This window comes from Hypanus sabinus, chromosome 4 (assembly GCF_030144855.1).
Source record: "Hypanus sabinus isolate sHypSab1 chromosome 4, sHypSab1.hap1, whole genome shotgun sequence".
NCBI lineage: Eukaryota > Metazoa > Chordata > Chondrichthyes > Myliobatiformes > Dasyatidae > Hypanus > Hypanus sabinus.
In genome coordinates this window covers 8141592-8158071 of record NC_082709.1, presented here as the reverse complement: position 1 = coordinate 8158071, position 16480 = coordinate 8141592, and the positions used below count along the sequence as shown (strand labels likewise).

Here is a 16480-nt window from a genome sequence, read left to right as displayed (position 1 = left end):
AGATAGAAAGCAAAGGGTAGCGGTGAATGGATGTTTCTCGGAATGGCAGGTGGTGACTAGTGGGGTGCCACAGGGCTCGGTACTGGGACAACAGCTGTTTACGATTTACGTCAACGATTTAGATGAAGGCATTGAGAGTAACATCAGCAAGTTTGCTGATGATACTAAGCTGGGTGGCAGTGTGACATGTGATGAGGATGTTAGGAGAATTCAGGGTAGGCTGGGTGAGTGGGCAGATACTTGGCAGATGACGTTTAATGTGAATAAGTGTGAGGTTATCCACTTTGGGAGTAAGAAGGGGAAGGCAGATTATTATCTGAACAGTGTAAAGTTAGGTAAGGGAGAAATACAAAGAGATCTAGGAGTCCTAGTTCATCAGTCACTGAAGGTGAATGAGCAAGTGCAGCAGGCAGTGAAGAAGGCTAATGGAATGTTGGCCTTTATTACAAAGGGAATTGAGTACAAGAGCAAGGAAACCCTCTTGCATTTGTACAGGGCCCTGGTGAGACCACACCTGGAGTATTGTGTACAGTTTTGGTCTCCAGGGTTAAGGAAGGACATCCTGGCTGTAGAGGAAGTGCAGCGTAGATTCACAAGGTTAATTCCTGGGATGTCAGGACTGTCTTACGCAGAGAGGTTACAGAGACTGGGCTTGTACATGCTGGAATTAAGGAGATTGAGAGGGGATCTGATTGCAACATATAAGATTATTAAGGGATTGGACAAGATAGAGGCAGGAAATATGTTCCAGATGCTGGGAGAGTCCAGTACCAGAGGGCATGGTTTGAGAATAAAGGGTAGGTCATTTAGGACAGAGTTAAGGAAAAAACTTCTTATCCCAGAGAGTTGTGGGGGTCTGGAATGCACTGCCTCGGAAGGCAGTGGAGGCCAATTCTCTGGATACTTTCAAGAAGGAGCTAGATAGGTATCTTATGGACAGGGGAATCAAGGGATATGGGAACAAGGCAGGAACCGGGTATTGATAGTAGATGATCAGCCATGATCTCAAAATGGCGGTGCAGGCTCGAAGGGCCAAATGGTCTACTTCTGCACCTATTGTCTATTGTAAACTAAATATGATGCCTTTTTTTTCTTCCTAGTGTTAATTTAACGTCTTCAGTCTTCCTGATTTTTAAATGAAGGAAATTCATGCTCAACCTTGACTGGATGCCAGCTAAAGTGTCTGGAAATCTTGAGCAATACACACAACAGTGCTGAAGGAACTCAGCAGGTCAGGCAGCATCCACAGAAGAGAATAAAAAGTCGAGTTTTGGGCCAAGGCCCTTCACCAGGAGTGGAAAGGAAAGGGGAATAAGCTAGAGTAAGAAACATGTGGAGGGGAAGAAGTGCAAGCTGGCAGGTGACAGGTGAGACCATTGAAGGGGAAAGTAGGTGGGATGAGGTAAGAAGCTAGGAGGTGATAAATGGAGAGGTAAAGGGCTGAAGAAGAAAGAATCTGATAGGAAAGTAAAGTAGTGCATTGAAGGAATGCAAGGAGAAGGGGCACCAGAGGGAGAAGATGGGACCATGGAAGGAAGAGAAGGAGGAGAAACACTATTGGAAAGTGGGGAGAAGAGAAAGGGAGTTTGCCTGACAGAAAATTTGTCTAAATGTTTAGAAAAAGCAGAATATTCAAGTCACATTATTCCAAAATAAAACTGGGATAAATTATATATATATTGAAAATCACATTATCTCTTTGGCTTATGTTGCTTTAGGGAAGCTGAGAGATATATAGTTGAAGGGGGTCAATGAGAGATGCTTAGGGAGCACCAGAAGTGACAGTAATTACGCAGAAAGAAAAGCCATTGCAAATGATCCTTAGGATAGATCTGAATGATAATAATGAAACCTAAATGTCTGACTGAGATCCAATTCAATTGGATGCGTATTGACAAAATTTAAGCATGGTGTGACTGAGTTAAAGGTTGCAGATGACTCAATCCTATAAGGTATGTAGGAGGACGTCACGTGATGATGTAGGATCAAGATCCTTCGAGTGAGGTGAAGAATAGAATGATTATGCACATTAATACGAGGCTGAGAGCATGGTGCAGGAAGGAAGGGTTCAGGTTTTTGGATAATTGGTCTTTGTTCCAGGAACATTGGGATCTGTTTCGAAGGGACGGTCTACATCTGAACCGGAGGGGTACTAACATTCTTGCAGGAATGTTTGCCAGTGCTGCTCGGGGGGGGTTTAAACTAGATGTGCAGGGGGCAGGGATCCAGATCCAGAGGGTTGGTCAGAAGGAGCATGGGGTTAAATGTGTAGAAGGTTTGGGTGATCTTGAGAAGGTCATAAAAATTCAAGGTGCAATTAGCCGATGGAAGTTCAAGGAGCTGGGTTAGGTACAATAGACAGTGTTTTAAGCAAAGAGAGGAGGAATGGGCTAAGAATTCTATACTTGAATGCGCATAGTGTCAGAAATAAGACAGATGAGCTTGAAGCTCAGATGAAAATGGGGAACTACGATATTGTTGGGATAATGGAGACATGGCTGCAAGGGGATCAGGCCTGGGATTTGAGAGTACCAGGGTTTACGTGCTATCGTAGAGACAGAAATATGGGAAGAGGGGGTGGGGTGGCCCTGTTGGTGAGGAATGAGATTCAGTCCTTAGCAAGAAATGACTTGGGAACAGGGGAAGTAGAGTCTGTGTGGATTGAGCTGAGGAACAGTAAGGGTAAAAAGACCCTAATGGGTGTTGTGTACAGGCCCCCAAACAGTAGCGTGGATATTGGGTACAAGTTGATTAGGGAGTTAACATTGGCATGTGCTAAAGGTAATGCAGTTGTAATGGGAGATTTCAACATGCAGGTGAACTGGGAGAACCAGGTAGGTGCTGGACCCCAGGATAGGGAGTTTGTGGAGTGTCTAAGGGATGTGTTTTTGGAACAGCTTGTGCTTGAGCCAACCAGGAACGAGGCTATTTTGGACTTGGTGATGTGTAATGAACAGGAATTGATAAGTGATCTTGAAGTAAAGGAGCCATTAGGAAGTAGTGATCATAACATGATACGTTTTTATCTACAATTTGAGAGGGATAAGGGCAGATCAGAGGTGTCAGAGTTGCAATTAAATAAAGGAGACTACGGAGCCATGAGGGAAGAGCTGGCCAAAGTTAAATGGGCGGATGCCCTGGCAGGAAAGACAGTGGATCAGCAGTGGCAGATATTCTTAGGGATAATACAAAAGATGCAAAAGCAGTTCATTCCAATGAGAAGGAAGGATTCAAAGAGGGGGAAGGGGTCACAGTGGTTGACAAAGGAAGTCAGAGATTGTATAGCATTAAAGAAAAAGAAGTATGACAGGGCTAAGATGAGTGGGAATACAGATGATTGGGAAAGTTTTAAGGAACAGCAGATCTTAACTAAAAAAGCAATACGGAGAGAAAAAATCAGGTATGAGCTCAGTCTAGCCAGGAATATAAAAGGGGATAGCAAAAGCTTTTTTAGCTATGTGAAGAGAAAGAAGATATAAGAACAATGTTGGCCCCTTGAAGAATGAATTGGGAGAAACTGTTATGGGAAACAGGGAAATGGCAACAGAATTTAATGTGTACTTTAGATCTGTCTTCACCAGGGAGGACACAAGCAATCTCCCAGATGTATGGATGGGCCAGGGTCAAAAGATATCAGAGGAATTGAGACAGATTGACATTAGGAAAGAAACTGTGATGAGTAGACTGGTAGGACTGAAGGCTAATAAATCCCTGGGTCCAGATGGTCTGCATCCGAGGGTTCTAAAAGAGGTGGCTCAGGAAATTGCGGATGCATTGGTAATCATTTTCCAATGTTCCTTAGATTCAGGATCAGTTCCTGAAGATTGGAGAGTGGCTAATGTTGTCCCACTTTTCAAGAAGGGAGGGAAGGAGAAAACGGAGAACTATCGCCCTGTTAGCCTAACGTCAGTCGTGGGGAAGATGCTTGAGTCCATTATTAAGGACGAAATAGTGGCACATCTTGATGGCAGTAATAGGATTAGGCCGAGCCAGCATGGATTTACCAAGGGCAAATCATGCTTGACTAATCTGTTGGAGTTTTTTGAGGGTGTAACAAGGATGTTAGACGAGGGTAAGCCAGTGGATGTTGTGTACCTAGATTTTCAGAAGGCATTCGATAAGGTGCCACATAGGAGATTGGTGAGTAAAATCAGAGCTCATGGCATTGGCGGCAGGGTTTCAACATGGATAGAAAACTGGTTGGCAAAGGGTAGCAGTGAATGGGTGTTTCTCGGACTGGTTGGAGGTGACTAGTGGGGTACCACGGGGCTCTGTATTGGGACCACAGCTCTTTATGATTTATGTCAACGATTTAGATGAGGGCATTGAAAACTATATCAGCAAGTTTGCTGACGATACTAAACTGGGTGGCAGTGTGACATGCGAAGAGGACGTTAGGAGAATACAGGGAGACTTGGATAGGCTGTGTGAGTGGGCAGATACTTGGCAGATGTCATTCAATGTGAATAAATGTGAAGTTATCCACTTTGGAAGCATGAACAAGAGGGCAGAGTATTGTCTGAATGGTGTAGAGTTAGGTAAGGGAGAAATGCAAAGAGACCTAGGAGTCCTAGTTCATCAGTCAATGAAGGTGAATGAGCAAGTGCAACAGGCAGTGAAGAGGGCAAATGGAATGTTGGCCTTTATTACAAGGGGAATTGAGTACAAGAGCAAGGATGTCCTTTTGCATTTGTATAGGGCCCTGGTGAGACCACACCTGGAATATTGTGTACAGTTTTGGTCTCCAGGTTTAAGGAAGGACATTCTGGCAACTGAGGAAGTGCAGCGTAGATTCACTAGGTTGATTCCTGGTATGGCAGGGCTGTCTTACGCCGAGAGATTGGAGAGATTGGGCTTGTACACGCTGGAATTGAGGAGATTGAGAGGGGATCTGATTGAAACGTTTGATAATTAAAGGATTTGATAGGATTGAGGTGGGAAATATGTTCCAGATGTTGGGAGAGTCCAGTACCAGAGGGCATGGATTGAGAATAAGAGGTCAGTTATTTAAAACAGAGTTGAGTAAGAGCTTCTTCTCTCAGAGAGTTGTGGAGGTGTGGAATGCACTGCCTCGGAAGACGGTGGAGGCCAATTCTCTGGATGCTTTCAAGAAGGAGCTGGATAGATATCTGATGGATAGGGGAATCAAGGGATATGGGGACAAGGCAGGGACTGGGTATTGATAGTGAATGATCAGCCATGATCTCAGAATGGCGGTGCAGACTCAAGGGGCCGAATGGTCTACTTCTGCACCTATTGTCTATTGTCTAGGATGCGGATATCCAGCTCTCCTGTAAAAAAACTAATAAATTAATATTTAAGTGCAGAAAAGTTAGTAAATATTTTCTAAAAACCATGTTTAAACTACCCAGGATTTTCCTTAGATATGCCTCCTAAACAGACAAAGAAGAAAACTTCTACTTTGAAGATAGTACAAGTTGAGTTGGCCACCATGAAGAAGCCTTGGACTCAAGTGCATCTTACCTCCAGCGACACAGAACAGAAATCGGCCGCAGCATCAATAGTCTCCAAGAAGGAACAACAGGAACTGTGCGTGCGCGCAGAAAAGGGCATGCGCAAACATGAGCAATTTGAACTACAAATCCCAGCTACGATTGGAAGTGGAAGTGAAAATGAACCTGAGGTGGATTTGGATTCTCTGAAACATACAGATGAGGATGAGGAGGTAAAAGAAGAACAACAGGAAGAGACTGGAGGTGGAAGATATTCTGGAGACATAAGAGAAGCTTTGGTGCAAATAATGCATGAATTAAAAGAATTTAAATAATTAAAAATAATACAAGAAGATATTAAAAATATGAAAGCTATGTTTGATAAAATGGTGAAAAAACAGGAGAAAATGGACAAGAATGTTAAAAAGCTGGAAGAAGTAACAGGAGACACTATTGATAGAGTGAATAAAATGGAAGATAATATTTCTGCCTGGACATCAGAAAGAAAACAACTGTTGGAAAAAATAGACGTGCTTGAAAACTTTAGTAGACAAAATAATATTAAAATTATTGGTCTTAAAGAAGGGATAGAGGGAGAGGATCCAATAAAGTTTTTTCAAAAATGGATCCCGGAAAATTTGGAAATGGAAGAGGGAACCCAGTTGATTGAAATCGAAAGGGTCCACAGAGCCTTAAGATCAAAACCCCAACCTGATCAAAAACCACAACCAATCTTGATAAAATGCTTAAGATATCAAGATAAAGAAAAGATCCTGAAGGCGGCTGCCCAATATGCCAGAAAGAAAAATGAGCCATTGATGATAGAAGGGAAAGCAGTTCTTTTCTATCCTGATATAAGTTATGACCTTTTGAAGAGAAAGAAGGAATTTAACCCAGCGAAAAAAGTTTTATGGGAAAAGGGTTATAAAGTTATATTGCGCCACCCGGCAACACTGATAATTTTTTTGGATGACGGAAAAAGAAGATTTTTTACTGATCATCGGGATGCAGAGGAGTTTGCACAAGAACTCCCAAATATTCACTGGTCACAGTAAAGATTTAAAAGTGAAACTGATTAAAGATGAAGACGGGGACACTGAAGTGAGTTGATGGACATTAGAGACAGAAGAATATTTAAATATACTTTTAATTATATGATACAGGGGCAGAAAGGTAAAAATTTGAGAAATATTAATCGAGAGTAGTGATATTATTTTTTCTTATTTTATATATACTTTTTTCATGTTATGGGGGAGCTGGAGAAACTTTGGATCGATCGCTACGGGATTTACGTGTGTAATCATGGCGTTTGCCATGACCTGCACAACGGTGGTGGGTAATGTTGTGTTTTTTTCATTCACAACATTAGCAGGGGGTTTTTGGGTTTTTTTTCTTTATAATCTATCTTTCTTTTATCTTTCTTTCTTTGCCTGGATGATCGGAGGGGAGACACATAGCAACATGGAGAATTTAAAAATTATTCCCCAAGGTACTATGAGAGTTGAAATATTATGTATTATTATAGACTGGAGTAACCCCATTAAAAATAATGACTAATTTACTGAATTTTTAAAGTTTTAATGTTAATGGGCTTAATGGACCGGTGAAAAGAAAAGGAATTTTAACATAAATTAAGAAAATGAAAATAGATATAGCTTTTATACAAGAAACACATTTAACAGAAATGGAACATCAGAAATTAAAGAGAGATTGGGTCGGAAATGTTATAGCAGCTTCATTTAACTCAAAAGCGAGGGGAGTTGCAATTTTGGTCAATAGAACTTTACCAATTAAAATACAAATTGTGTTAATTGATTCTGCGGGAAGATATGTAATTAGACAAATCTTTTCAGAACTATGGACTCTTATGAATATTTATGCACCAAATGAAAACGATGTAAAATTTATACAGGAGGCTTTTTTGAATTTGGCTGACGCACACAATAAAATATTAATAGGTGGAGACTTTAACTTTTGTCTAGATCCAGTTTTAGACAGGTCAACAAAGGTTGTTACAAAACCAAAAGTAGCAAAATTAACTTTATCATTGATGAAAGATTTAAATTTGATTGATATATGGAGAAGAATTAACCCAAGAGAAAGAGATTATTCGTTTTATTCAAATAGACATAAAAATTATTCAAGGATAGATTTTTTCTTACTATCAGCGAATATTCAAGACAGAATGAAAAATATGGAATATAAAGCAAGAATATTGTCAGATCATTCCCCCTTGATAATGACAATGATAATGATGGATAAGGAGGAATCGATTTACAGATGAAGATTTAATTCAATATTATTAAACGTCAAAATTTTTGTGATTTTATGAAAAACATTCAGTTTTTTTTTGATACAAACTCACATTCAGTTGATGATAAATTTATATTATGGGAAGCGATGAAGGCATATTTGAGAGGCCAGATAATAAGTTATACTTCTAAAATTAAGAAGGAATATATGGTAGAAACAGATCAATTGGAAAAAGACATTACAAAATTAGAAAAAGAATCTCAAAGATATATGACAGAAGAAAAATGAAGACAACTTGTTAATAAGAAACTACAATATAATACGCTTCAGACACACCGAACAGAAAAAACAATTATGAGAACTAAACAGAGATATTATGAACTAGGTGAAAGATCACACAATATTCTTGCTTGGCAGTTAAAAACAGACCAGGCTTCCAAAATGATAAATGCAATTAGAACAAGTTTAAATGAAATTACTTATAAACCTTTAGAAATCAATGAAACTTTAAAAACTTTTTATTCTGAATTGTATCAATCAGAATCACAAAATGATATTGTTGAGATAGAAAGGTTTTTATCACAAATAACTCTCCCAAAATTGAATTTGGAAGAACAGAAGGGATTAGATGTGCCTTTTACATTAAAAGAGGTCGAAGAAGCTCTAGGATCACTTCAGAGTAACAAATCTCCAGGAGGAGATGGTTTTCTGCCTGAATTTTACAAGAAGTTTAAAGATTTATTAATTCCTCCTTTTATGGAGCTAATACACTAAGCGGAAAGAATGCGTAAACTTCCAGAATTTTTTTTGACAGTTATTTTAATAGTATTGCCAAAAAAAGGTAGAGATCCTTTAAAGCCAACATCATATAGACCTATTTCTTTGCTGAACACAGATTATAAAATAATAGCAAAGATTTTATCTAACAGATTATCTAAATACTTACCAAAATTAATACACATGAGCCAAACAGGATTTATTAAAAATAGACAATTGGCAGATAATGTAACTCGGTTACTTAGCATAATTCATTTGGCACAAAACAGGGAAGAAATTAGTGTAGCAGTTGCTTTGGATGCAGAAAAAGCATTTGATAGATTGGAATGGGATTTTTTATTTAAGGTATTGGAAAAATATGGATTAGGAGTATATTTTATAAAATGGATTAAAACCTTAAATACTAACCCCAAAGCTAAAGTGGTGACAAAAGGCCAAATTTCAACATCATTTCAGTTAACAAGGTCAACTAGACGAGGTTGTCCATTATCACCTGCTTTACTTGTGTTGGCGATAGAACCATTACCTGAATTAATTAGAACTGACTCAGATATTATGGGTTTCAGAGTTAATCAGGAGGAATATAAGATTAACTTATTTGCTGATGATGTTCTGATTTATCTAACTAACCCATTACAATTGTTGCATAAATATCTTCTAGATTGGAAGAATATGGGAAAATATCAGGGTACAAAATAAATTGGGATAAAAGTGAAATTCTATCCCTTACTAAAGGAGATTATTGTCATTGTCGATTAATAACTCAACTTAGATGGCCGATAAATGGTATAAAGTATTTAGGTATAAGAGTTGATAATGATATAAAGAATTTATATAAATTAAATTATTTGCCATTATTGAAAAAAATTCAAGAGGATCTTGATAAATGGATGATGTTACCAATAACATTAATAGGTAGAAATGTAAAAATGAATATATTCCCTAGATTACAATATTTATTCCAAACATTACCAATACAATTACTGCAGAAATTTTTTCAAGAGTTAAATGAATATGTGAGAAAATTCCTTTGGAAAGGTAAGATGTCAAGAATATCGTTGGATAAATTGACATGGAAATTTGACCTAGGAAGGTTACAATTACCAAATTTTAAGAATTATTACAAAGCAAATCAACTTAGATTTATTGCATCTTTTTTTGATGAAGATAAACCGGCATGGATTAAAATAGAATTAGACAAAATAGGAGAAAATATACCAGAAGAGTTTATATATAAATGGGAATCTAAATGGATACGGGAAAAGAAAGAATCTCCTATACTAAAACATTTGATTGATTTATGGAATAAGATAAATGTTGCTGATGAGATAAAGAAATCTTTATTAGCAAAGAGACCATTAATTCAAAATAAACTTATCCCTTTTACAATGGATAATCAACTTTAATATAATTGGTTTCACAAAGGGATTAGATATATAGGAGACTGTTTTGAACGAGGTATATTAATGTCATTTGACCAATTAAAGAATAAATATAAAATATCAAATAACACTCTTTTCTGTTATTTCCAATTAAGGGCTTATTTAAGAGATAAACTAGGTCAAACAATGTTAATGCCGAAACCTAATGAAATAGAAACTTTAATTCATAAAGGAAAAATTAAAAAAAATATTTCTGGTATGTATAATTTGATTCAAAAACAGACAATTAAACAAGGAATTCATAAGTCAATACAAAAATGGGAAACTGATTTGAATATTAAAATTGTTGAAACAAGTTAGTCAAGATTATGTCTTGACAGTATGACAAATACGATAAATGTTCGACTAAGATTAGTACAATATAACTTTTTACATCAAATATATATTACACCACAAAATATAGATTAAACTCAAATTTATCTGATCAATGTTTTCGATGTAATCAAGAAATTGGTACTTTATTACACTCTACTTGGTCTTGTTCTAAAATTCAACCTTTTTGGACAAATTTAAGAGTTTTATTGGAACAAATTATTGGAATACAACTTCCACACAATCCAATATTATTTTTGTTAGGCGATATTGAAGGGATAAAATCAAAATCCAAATTGAATAAATATCAGAAAGAATTAATTAGAATTGCATTGGCAGTAGCCAAAACGGCTATTGCAGTTACTTGGAAATTGGATTCATACTTAAGTATAGATCGTTGGAAGAATGAAATTTTTTGCTGCATTCCACTTGAAAAAATTACTTATAATTTAAGAGATAAATATGAAATATTTCTGAAAATTTGGTGCCCTTATTTACAAAAAATAGGATTAAGTATATAGGTGACCCGAATATAAAATTATTGGTTATCTGGGGAAATAAATAAATATACATATTAAAGCTATTATGAACTCCATGGAGCATGTGGGGATCTTCCAAAATCCAGGCATTCTTTCTTTCTTTCTTTCTTTTTTTTTCTATAGGGATATGTTAGGGGGGAGGGGTTAAGGGGGGGGGGAAGGGTCGATAATTTTCTCTTTACTTTCTGTAACCTATTTGAAAATTTAATCAAAAAAATTAAAAAAAAATCCTATAAGGTATGTCAGTTGCAACATTATCGTGAGACTGGTGGCAGCCTGTTGGGACAATTCAAACAAAGAAATCTGGATGAGGTGACTATGTACAGTGGCATGGAAAAGTTTGGGCACCCCTGGTCACAATTTCTGTTACTGTGAATAGTTAAGTGAGTAGAAGATGAACTGATCTCCAAAAATCATAAAGTTAAAGATGAAACATTCTTTTCAACATTTTAAGAAAGATTAGTGTATTAGTTTTGTTTTGTACAATTTTAGAGTGGGGGAAAAATGGAAAGGAGCACCATGCAAGAGTTTGGGCACCCCAAGAGATTTGAGCTCTCAGATAACTTTTACCAAGGTCTCAGACCTTAATTAGCTTGTTAGGGCTATGGCTTGTTCACAGTCATTGTTAGGAAAGGGCAAGTGATGCCAATTTCAAAGCTTTATAAATACCCTGATTCCTCAAACCTGTCCCAACAATCAGCAGCCATGGGCTCCTCTAAGCAGCTGCCTAGCACTCTGAAAATTAAAACAAATGATGCCCACAAAGCAGGAGAAGGAAAAGTGTTTTCAGGTAGCCATTTCCTCAGTTCGTAATGTAATTAAGAAATAGCAGTTAACAGGAACAGTAGAAGTCAAGTTGAGGTCTGGAAGACCAGGAAAACTTTCCGAGAAAACTGCTTGTAGGATTGCTAGAAACCCCCATTTGACTGCAAAAGACCTTCAGGAAGATTTAGCAGACTCTGGAGTGGTGATGAACTGTTCTACTGTGCAGTGGCACCTGCACAAATATGACCTTCATCAGAAGAAAACCTGTCCTGCATCCTCACCATAAAATTCAGCGTCAGAAGTCTGCAAAGGAACATCTAAACAAGCCTGATGCATTTTGGAAACAAGTCCTGTGAACTGATGAAATTAAAATAGAACTTTTTGGCTGCAATGAGCCAAAAAGGTATGTTTGGAGAGAAAAGGGTGCAGAATTTCATGAAAAGAATGCCTCTCCAACTGTTAACGCTAGGGATGGATACTTTGGGCTTGTGCTGCAGCCAGTGGCATGGGGAACTTTTCACTGGTAGAGGGAAGAATGAATTCAATTAAATACCAGCAAATTCTAGAAGCAAATATCACACTGTCTGTAAAAAAGCTGAAGACGAAAAGAGGATGGCTTCTACAACAGCAAAATTATCCTAAACACACCTCAAAATCCACAATGGACTACCTCAAAAGGTGCAAGCTGAAGGTTTTGCCATGGCCCTCACAGTCCCCCGACTTAAACATCATTGAAAATCTGTGGATAGACCTCAAAAGAGCAGTGCATGCAAGACGGCCCAAGAATCTCACAGAACTAGAAGCCTTTTGCAAGGAAGAATGGGTGAAAATCCCCCAAACAAGAATTGAAAGACACTTAGCTAGCTACAGAAAGTGTTTACAAGCTGTGATACTTGCCAAAGGGGGTGTTACTAAGTACTGACCATGCAGGGTGCCCAAACTTTTGCTTCAGGCCCTTTTCCTATTTTGTTATTTTGAAACTGTAAAAGATGGAAATAAAAGAAGTAATCTTGCTTAAAATATTAAAGACATAACTTAATACTTTTTGGAAATCAGTTTATCTTTTACTTGCTTAGCTATTCACAGTAACAGAAATTTTGACCAGGTTGCCCAAACTTCTGCATGTCACTGTATAAATGTCATATTCAAGAAGAGGAAAGGAAAATTGTAAGAAGTACTGGGGTGGAAGGGTCAACAAGTTTTTAAGATAAAAGGAGTTATCCTTGAAATTACGAGAAACTTTTACATTTTTAGAATTCCTGCCTTACACAATTGCCCAACAAAACTGCAAGACAAATTTGTAAAGATCAAGACAAGAAGAGAAAGCTACTATGATCAATTTGTACCTTTCTTGCAGCTAGCTGAAAATGTCTGAGAACTCTATGACGAACTTCCCAGGGATCATTTGAATAGGGATCAAATTCTGGGACGCAGCTTGGAAACTAAAATGCATAAAACAAAATCTCAATGATTGTATGTTAACAATTTTCAGATGTGATGTAACAATCAAGTTGATTCATTTCTGAAATGTATTTATATACCCTACCCTTACTCAAACTTTTTTTCACAATTTTTGTTAACATTGTAAAAGATTGTGTAACATACTTTTTCATAACTATATGATTTGCCTTTTGCAGAACATTTTATAAGAAATATTCATTACAAAATAAGTTAGATATAATAATTACTAATTAAATACACAAGCAAAATCTGTAATAAAACAGAATTATTAAAATGTTACCAATAAAACAGAAAATGAGTATGTGAGAGCATGGAGAATAGATATAGAGTTTATCAGAGATCCTGCTGCAAAATTGCTGATCTAAAAAGTTTATGTTTCTTTCTTTTGCTACAGGTGATGTCTGAACAGCCAATTTATTTCTGCCAGCTTCTGGTTTCAATAATTAAAAACATGTTATTAATAAAGAAAATAAATCACATCATTTCTATTTCCTTTCAACCAAACATTATTGTTTTTAAATGACAGTACATTCCTTGAATTCTACTATTGGTGTTAGACAGCTGTCAGCAGGCTTTCCTAAGGCAGCCTCTACTGTTCAGCTACTAAATTCCATATGGGTATTCCTCTGTTTCTGAGTCATGAACTGAGTCATGAACTGAGTTTCTGAGTCATGAACTGAGTCATGAACTTTTGCTATAATGCAACTCACTCTTCAGAATGTAGCAATGAGTCCATAGTTAGCTAATTTGGCAGAAAATATTGTTTGCATTCCCAACATTGGCCTCAGGGCACAGTCATGGAAGACTACCAAGCAGACGAAAAAAATAATTCAGGACACGTTCAAACTTTGCTGCACTTGTCATCCAAGGATACTGGAGAATAATCTCGACCACAAGCTGTTGGTATTATCAGTGACTCTACAATGTTGAACTCCTTTCACACCTCCTCAGCAAATGAAGCATCTCATGCTTACAAACTTCAAAGTCTCAACCACATTCAGGCATGCGCTCATACGTAGCAAATAAGTTCATGCCACAACAGTGTCCCACAAAGTCCATCCTCCAACAGAATGACATCACAGAACTGATGTAAAACAGTATTGTTATACTGGGTCATCAGCCATCAACAAACTGTGAGTGGGTGGGGGGCCTGCCATAGCAAACCAAATTCTCAAATGAACTAGGGATATACACTAAGCGGCCACTTTCTTAGGTACCTCCTGTACCTAATATGGTGGCCACTGAGTGTATGTTCATGATCTTCTGCTGCTGTAGCCTATCCTCTTCAAGGTTCCACGTGTTGTGCATTCAGAGATGCTCTACTGCGCACCAGTGTTCTAATGTGTGGTTATTTAAGTTACTGTCTACCATTGGGATCAACAGTCTAGTACCAAAAATCATACCATGGTCAGACTCACCCAGATCACATCCATTTTCCATTCTGATGTTTGGTCTGAACAACAACATGATCTTGACTATGTCTGCATGCTGCTTGCATTGAGTTGATGCCATGTGATTGATAGATTGATTGATTAGATATTTGCACAAATGAGATATACAGGTGTACCTAATAAATTGGCCACTAAGTGTATCTCATAAATACTGTGGCCACACAGGCTGGTTATCCTGCTGCTAGTAACTCACCTCCACGTACCCAAAAGCCTTTCTATAATATACAAGACATGAATCACGAGCGTGTGTACTGCTCTCCACTCACCTTAATGTGCAGCTTCAATAACACTCAAGATCTTTGAAGCTCTTCCAAAAATAAAGTAGCCCACTTGATTAGTTTCACGTCTACCAATGCACATGGCTGTCATATGAGCCATTAATAAAATACACTGTAGTTACTCACTTACAGTATTCAGAAAGCTCCTCCTAAATCTTTGATCTTTACTATTAAGATGGTTATCAAATGTATAGCATCTACATGTTCCCCTCCAACTTGCACAGACATTCTGCCCTGGAACTTGGTTGTCACTTCTTCATTGCTGCTATGACTAATCCTGGAATTTACAAGCCAACAGTACTCTGGAAGTTTCTCCTCCAGGGGGTTGTTATGATTTTAGAAAGTGGCTTGCCATCAGCTACAGCAATAAGGAATGCACAATGAATAGTGGCATTGCTAACAATGCCCGCATAAAGAGAAGTGTATAAAATAAGTAAACTCAGTGAGCTGTGGTGATCTAAGGCGCTAAAACTCAGTCCAAAGCATACTGGTGATACCTATTCAGTTAACTGTCATCGGAACAATGGATGCAAAGTTCAAAATGGCCACATGTTCCAGTGGGGTCTTACATAAACAGTCTCAAGGTTAAGAAAAGAAAAGCAACAGTAATAAGTAAAGACCAGGTGGATAACTCAAGGTACATTGGTATAGCATGTGCAGCATTAATGCTTCAAAATCAGTTCCATTGACATAACAGGGTACACTGATTATATATGAAATTCCATTCCATTGATATAACAGGGTACACTGATTATATATGAAATTCCATTCTATTGGTATAACATTCATATGTAAACAGATGCAAGCCTGAGACCAATCCAATAAAGTTTCAAGTTGATAAGGGGCAATATAGGCTGGAAGAAAATGGTGTATGTGTGCAAATAATTGGAATGAGTGGCCTAAACCCATAGTGATTATGCATCAAGCAAGCAAGATCATGTTATCATGCACAGATTATATAGTATTATGACTATGGGTGCTTTATGATCCAAGATGGCAGCGTGTCGCAGCTTGCAGCGGCCACTCCGGAACTGATTATCTGTTATTTGTGAAGTGGGGTGCTGTGTGCAATCATAATCGATTGAAAATGGATGTGGAAGCACAGAGGAACATCAGGAAATTCCAGGAAGCTCTTCTTTGTTGCTGCTGTGAGGTCCGGGATTCTGCTAGGAAGAACAGGCCCCCAGTCCTCAGGGTCGCGTTGCCAATGGCCGTTGGTGGGACTGTCTTAATACACTCGACAGAGGATGGTGCTCGGAGAAGCTGTGCCAGAGGGGAAGGTCACTGGCTTGGAGGTTCGACGGACTCGGAGTCCTTTCGACGGACCCAGGTTGCTTTCGGTGTGCGCTGCGTCTGTGAGACTGGTTTCGATTGAGCTTCCATTGTGTGGGGCGGCGCCTTGAAGTCCATAGCGGGGGTATTCCCTTCTGCCGCCGGCGTGGGATGGCAAGTCTGTCAGGACCCTGGGGACTTGTGGAAACCGTGGTGATTTCTTTTGAACTTACAGTCCTTTAACATCTTGACTATTTTTACTGTGTCCATAGTCTGTTTTTTTTTATCAATTATGCTATTGTTTGCACTGTTGTAACTATATGTTGTAATTAAGTGGTATTGTGCAGGTCTTGTAGCTTTAGTTTCTGGTCTTGTTTTTGTCCAGTGGGTTTGGAGCTCCTTACCAGGGAACGCACTAAGATGGTAGCGCGATATTAATACGCAGCAGCCTCTCCGGACTCTGGATTGGGGATTGCC

General features: G+C 38.1%; 1 protein-coding gene across 7 annotated transcripts in view; it reads right to left on the bottom strand.

Moving 5' to 3' along the window:
• The window catches only part of cfap221 (cilia and flagella associated protein 221), a 254455-nt gene that overhangs the window by 50535 nt on the left and 187440 nt on the right, over positions 1-16480 (bottom strand). For all 7 annotated transcript variants that reach the window (XM_059966334.1, XM_059966331.1, XM_059966329.1 and 4 more), the window contains one exon: positions 12888-12983. In XM_059966334.1, the coding sequence (XP_059822317.1) occupies positions 12888-12983 (96 nt within the window). The remainder of the gene's footprint in view (positions 1-12887; positions 12984-16480) is intronic.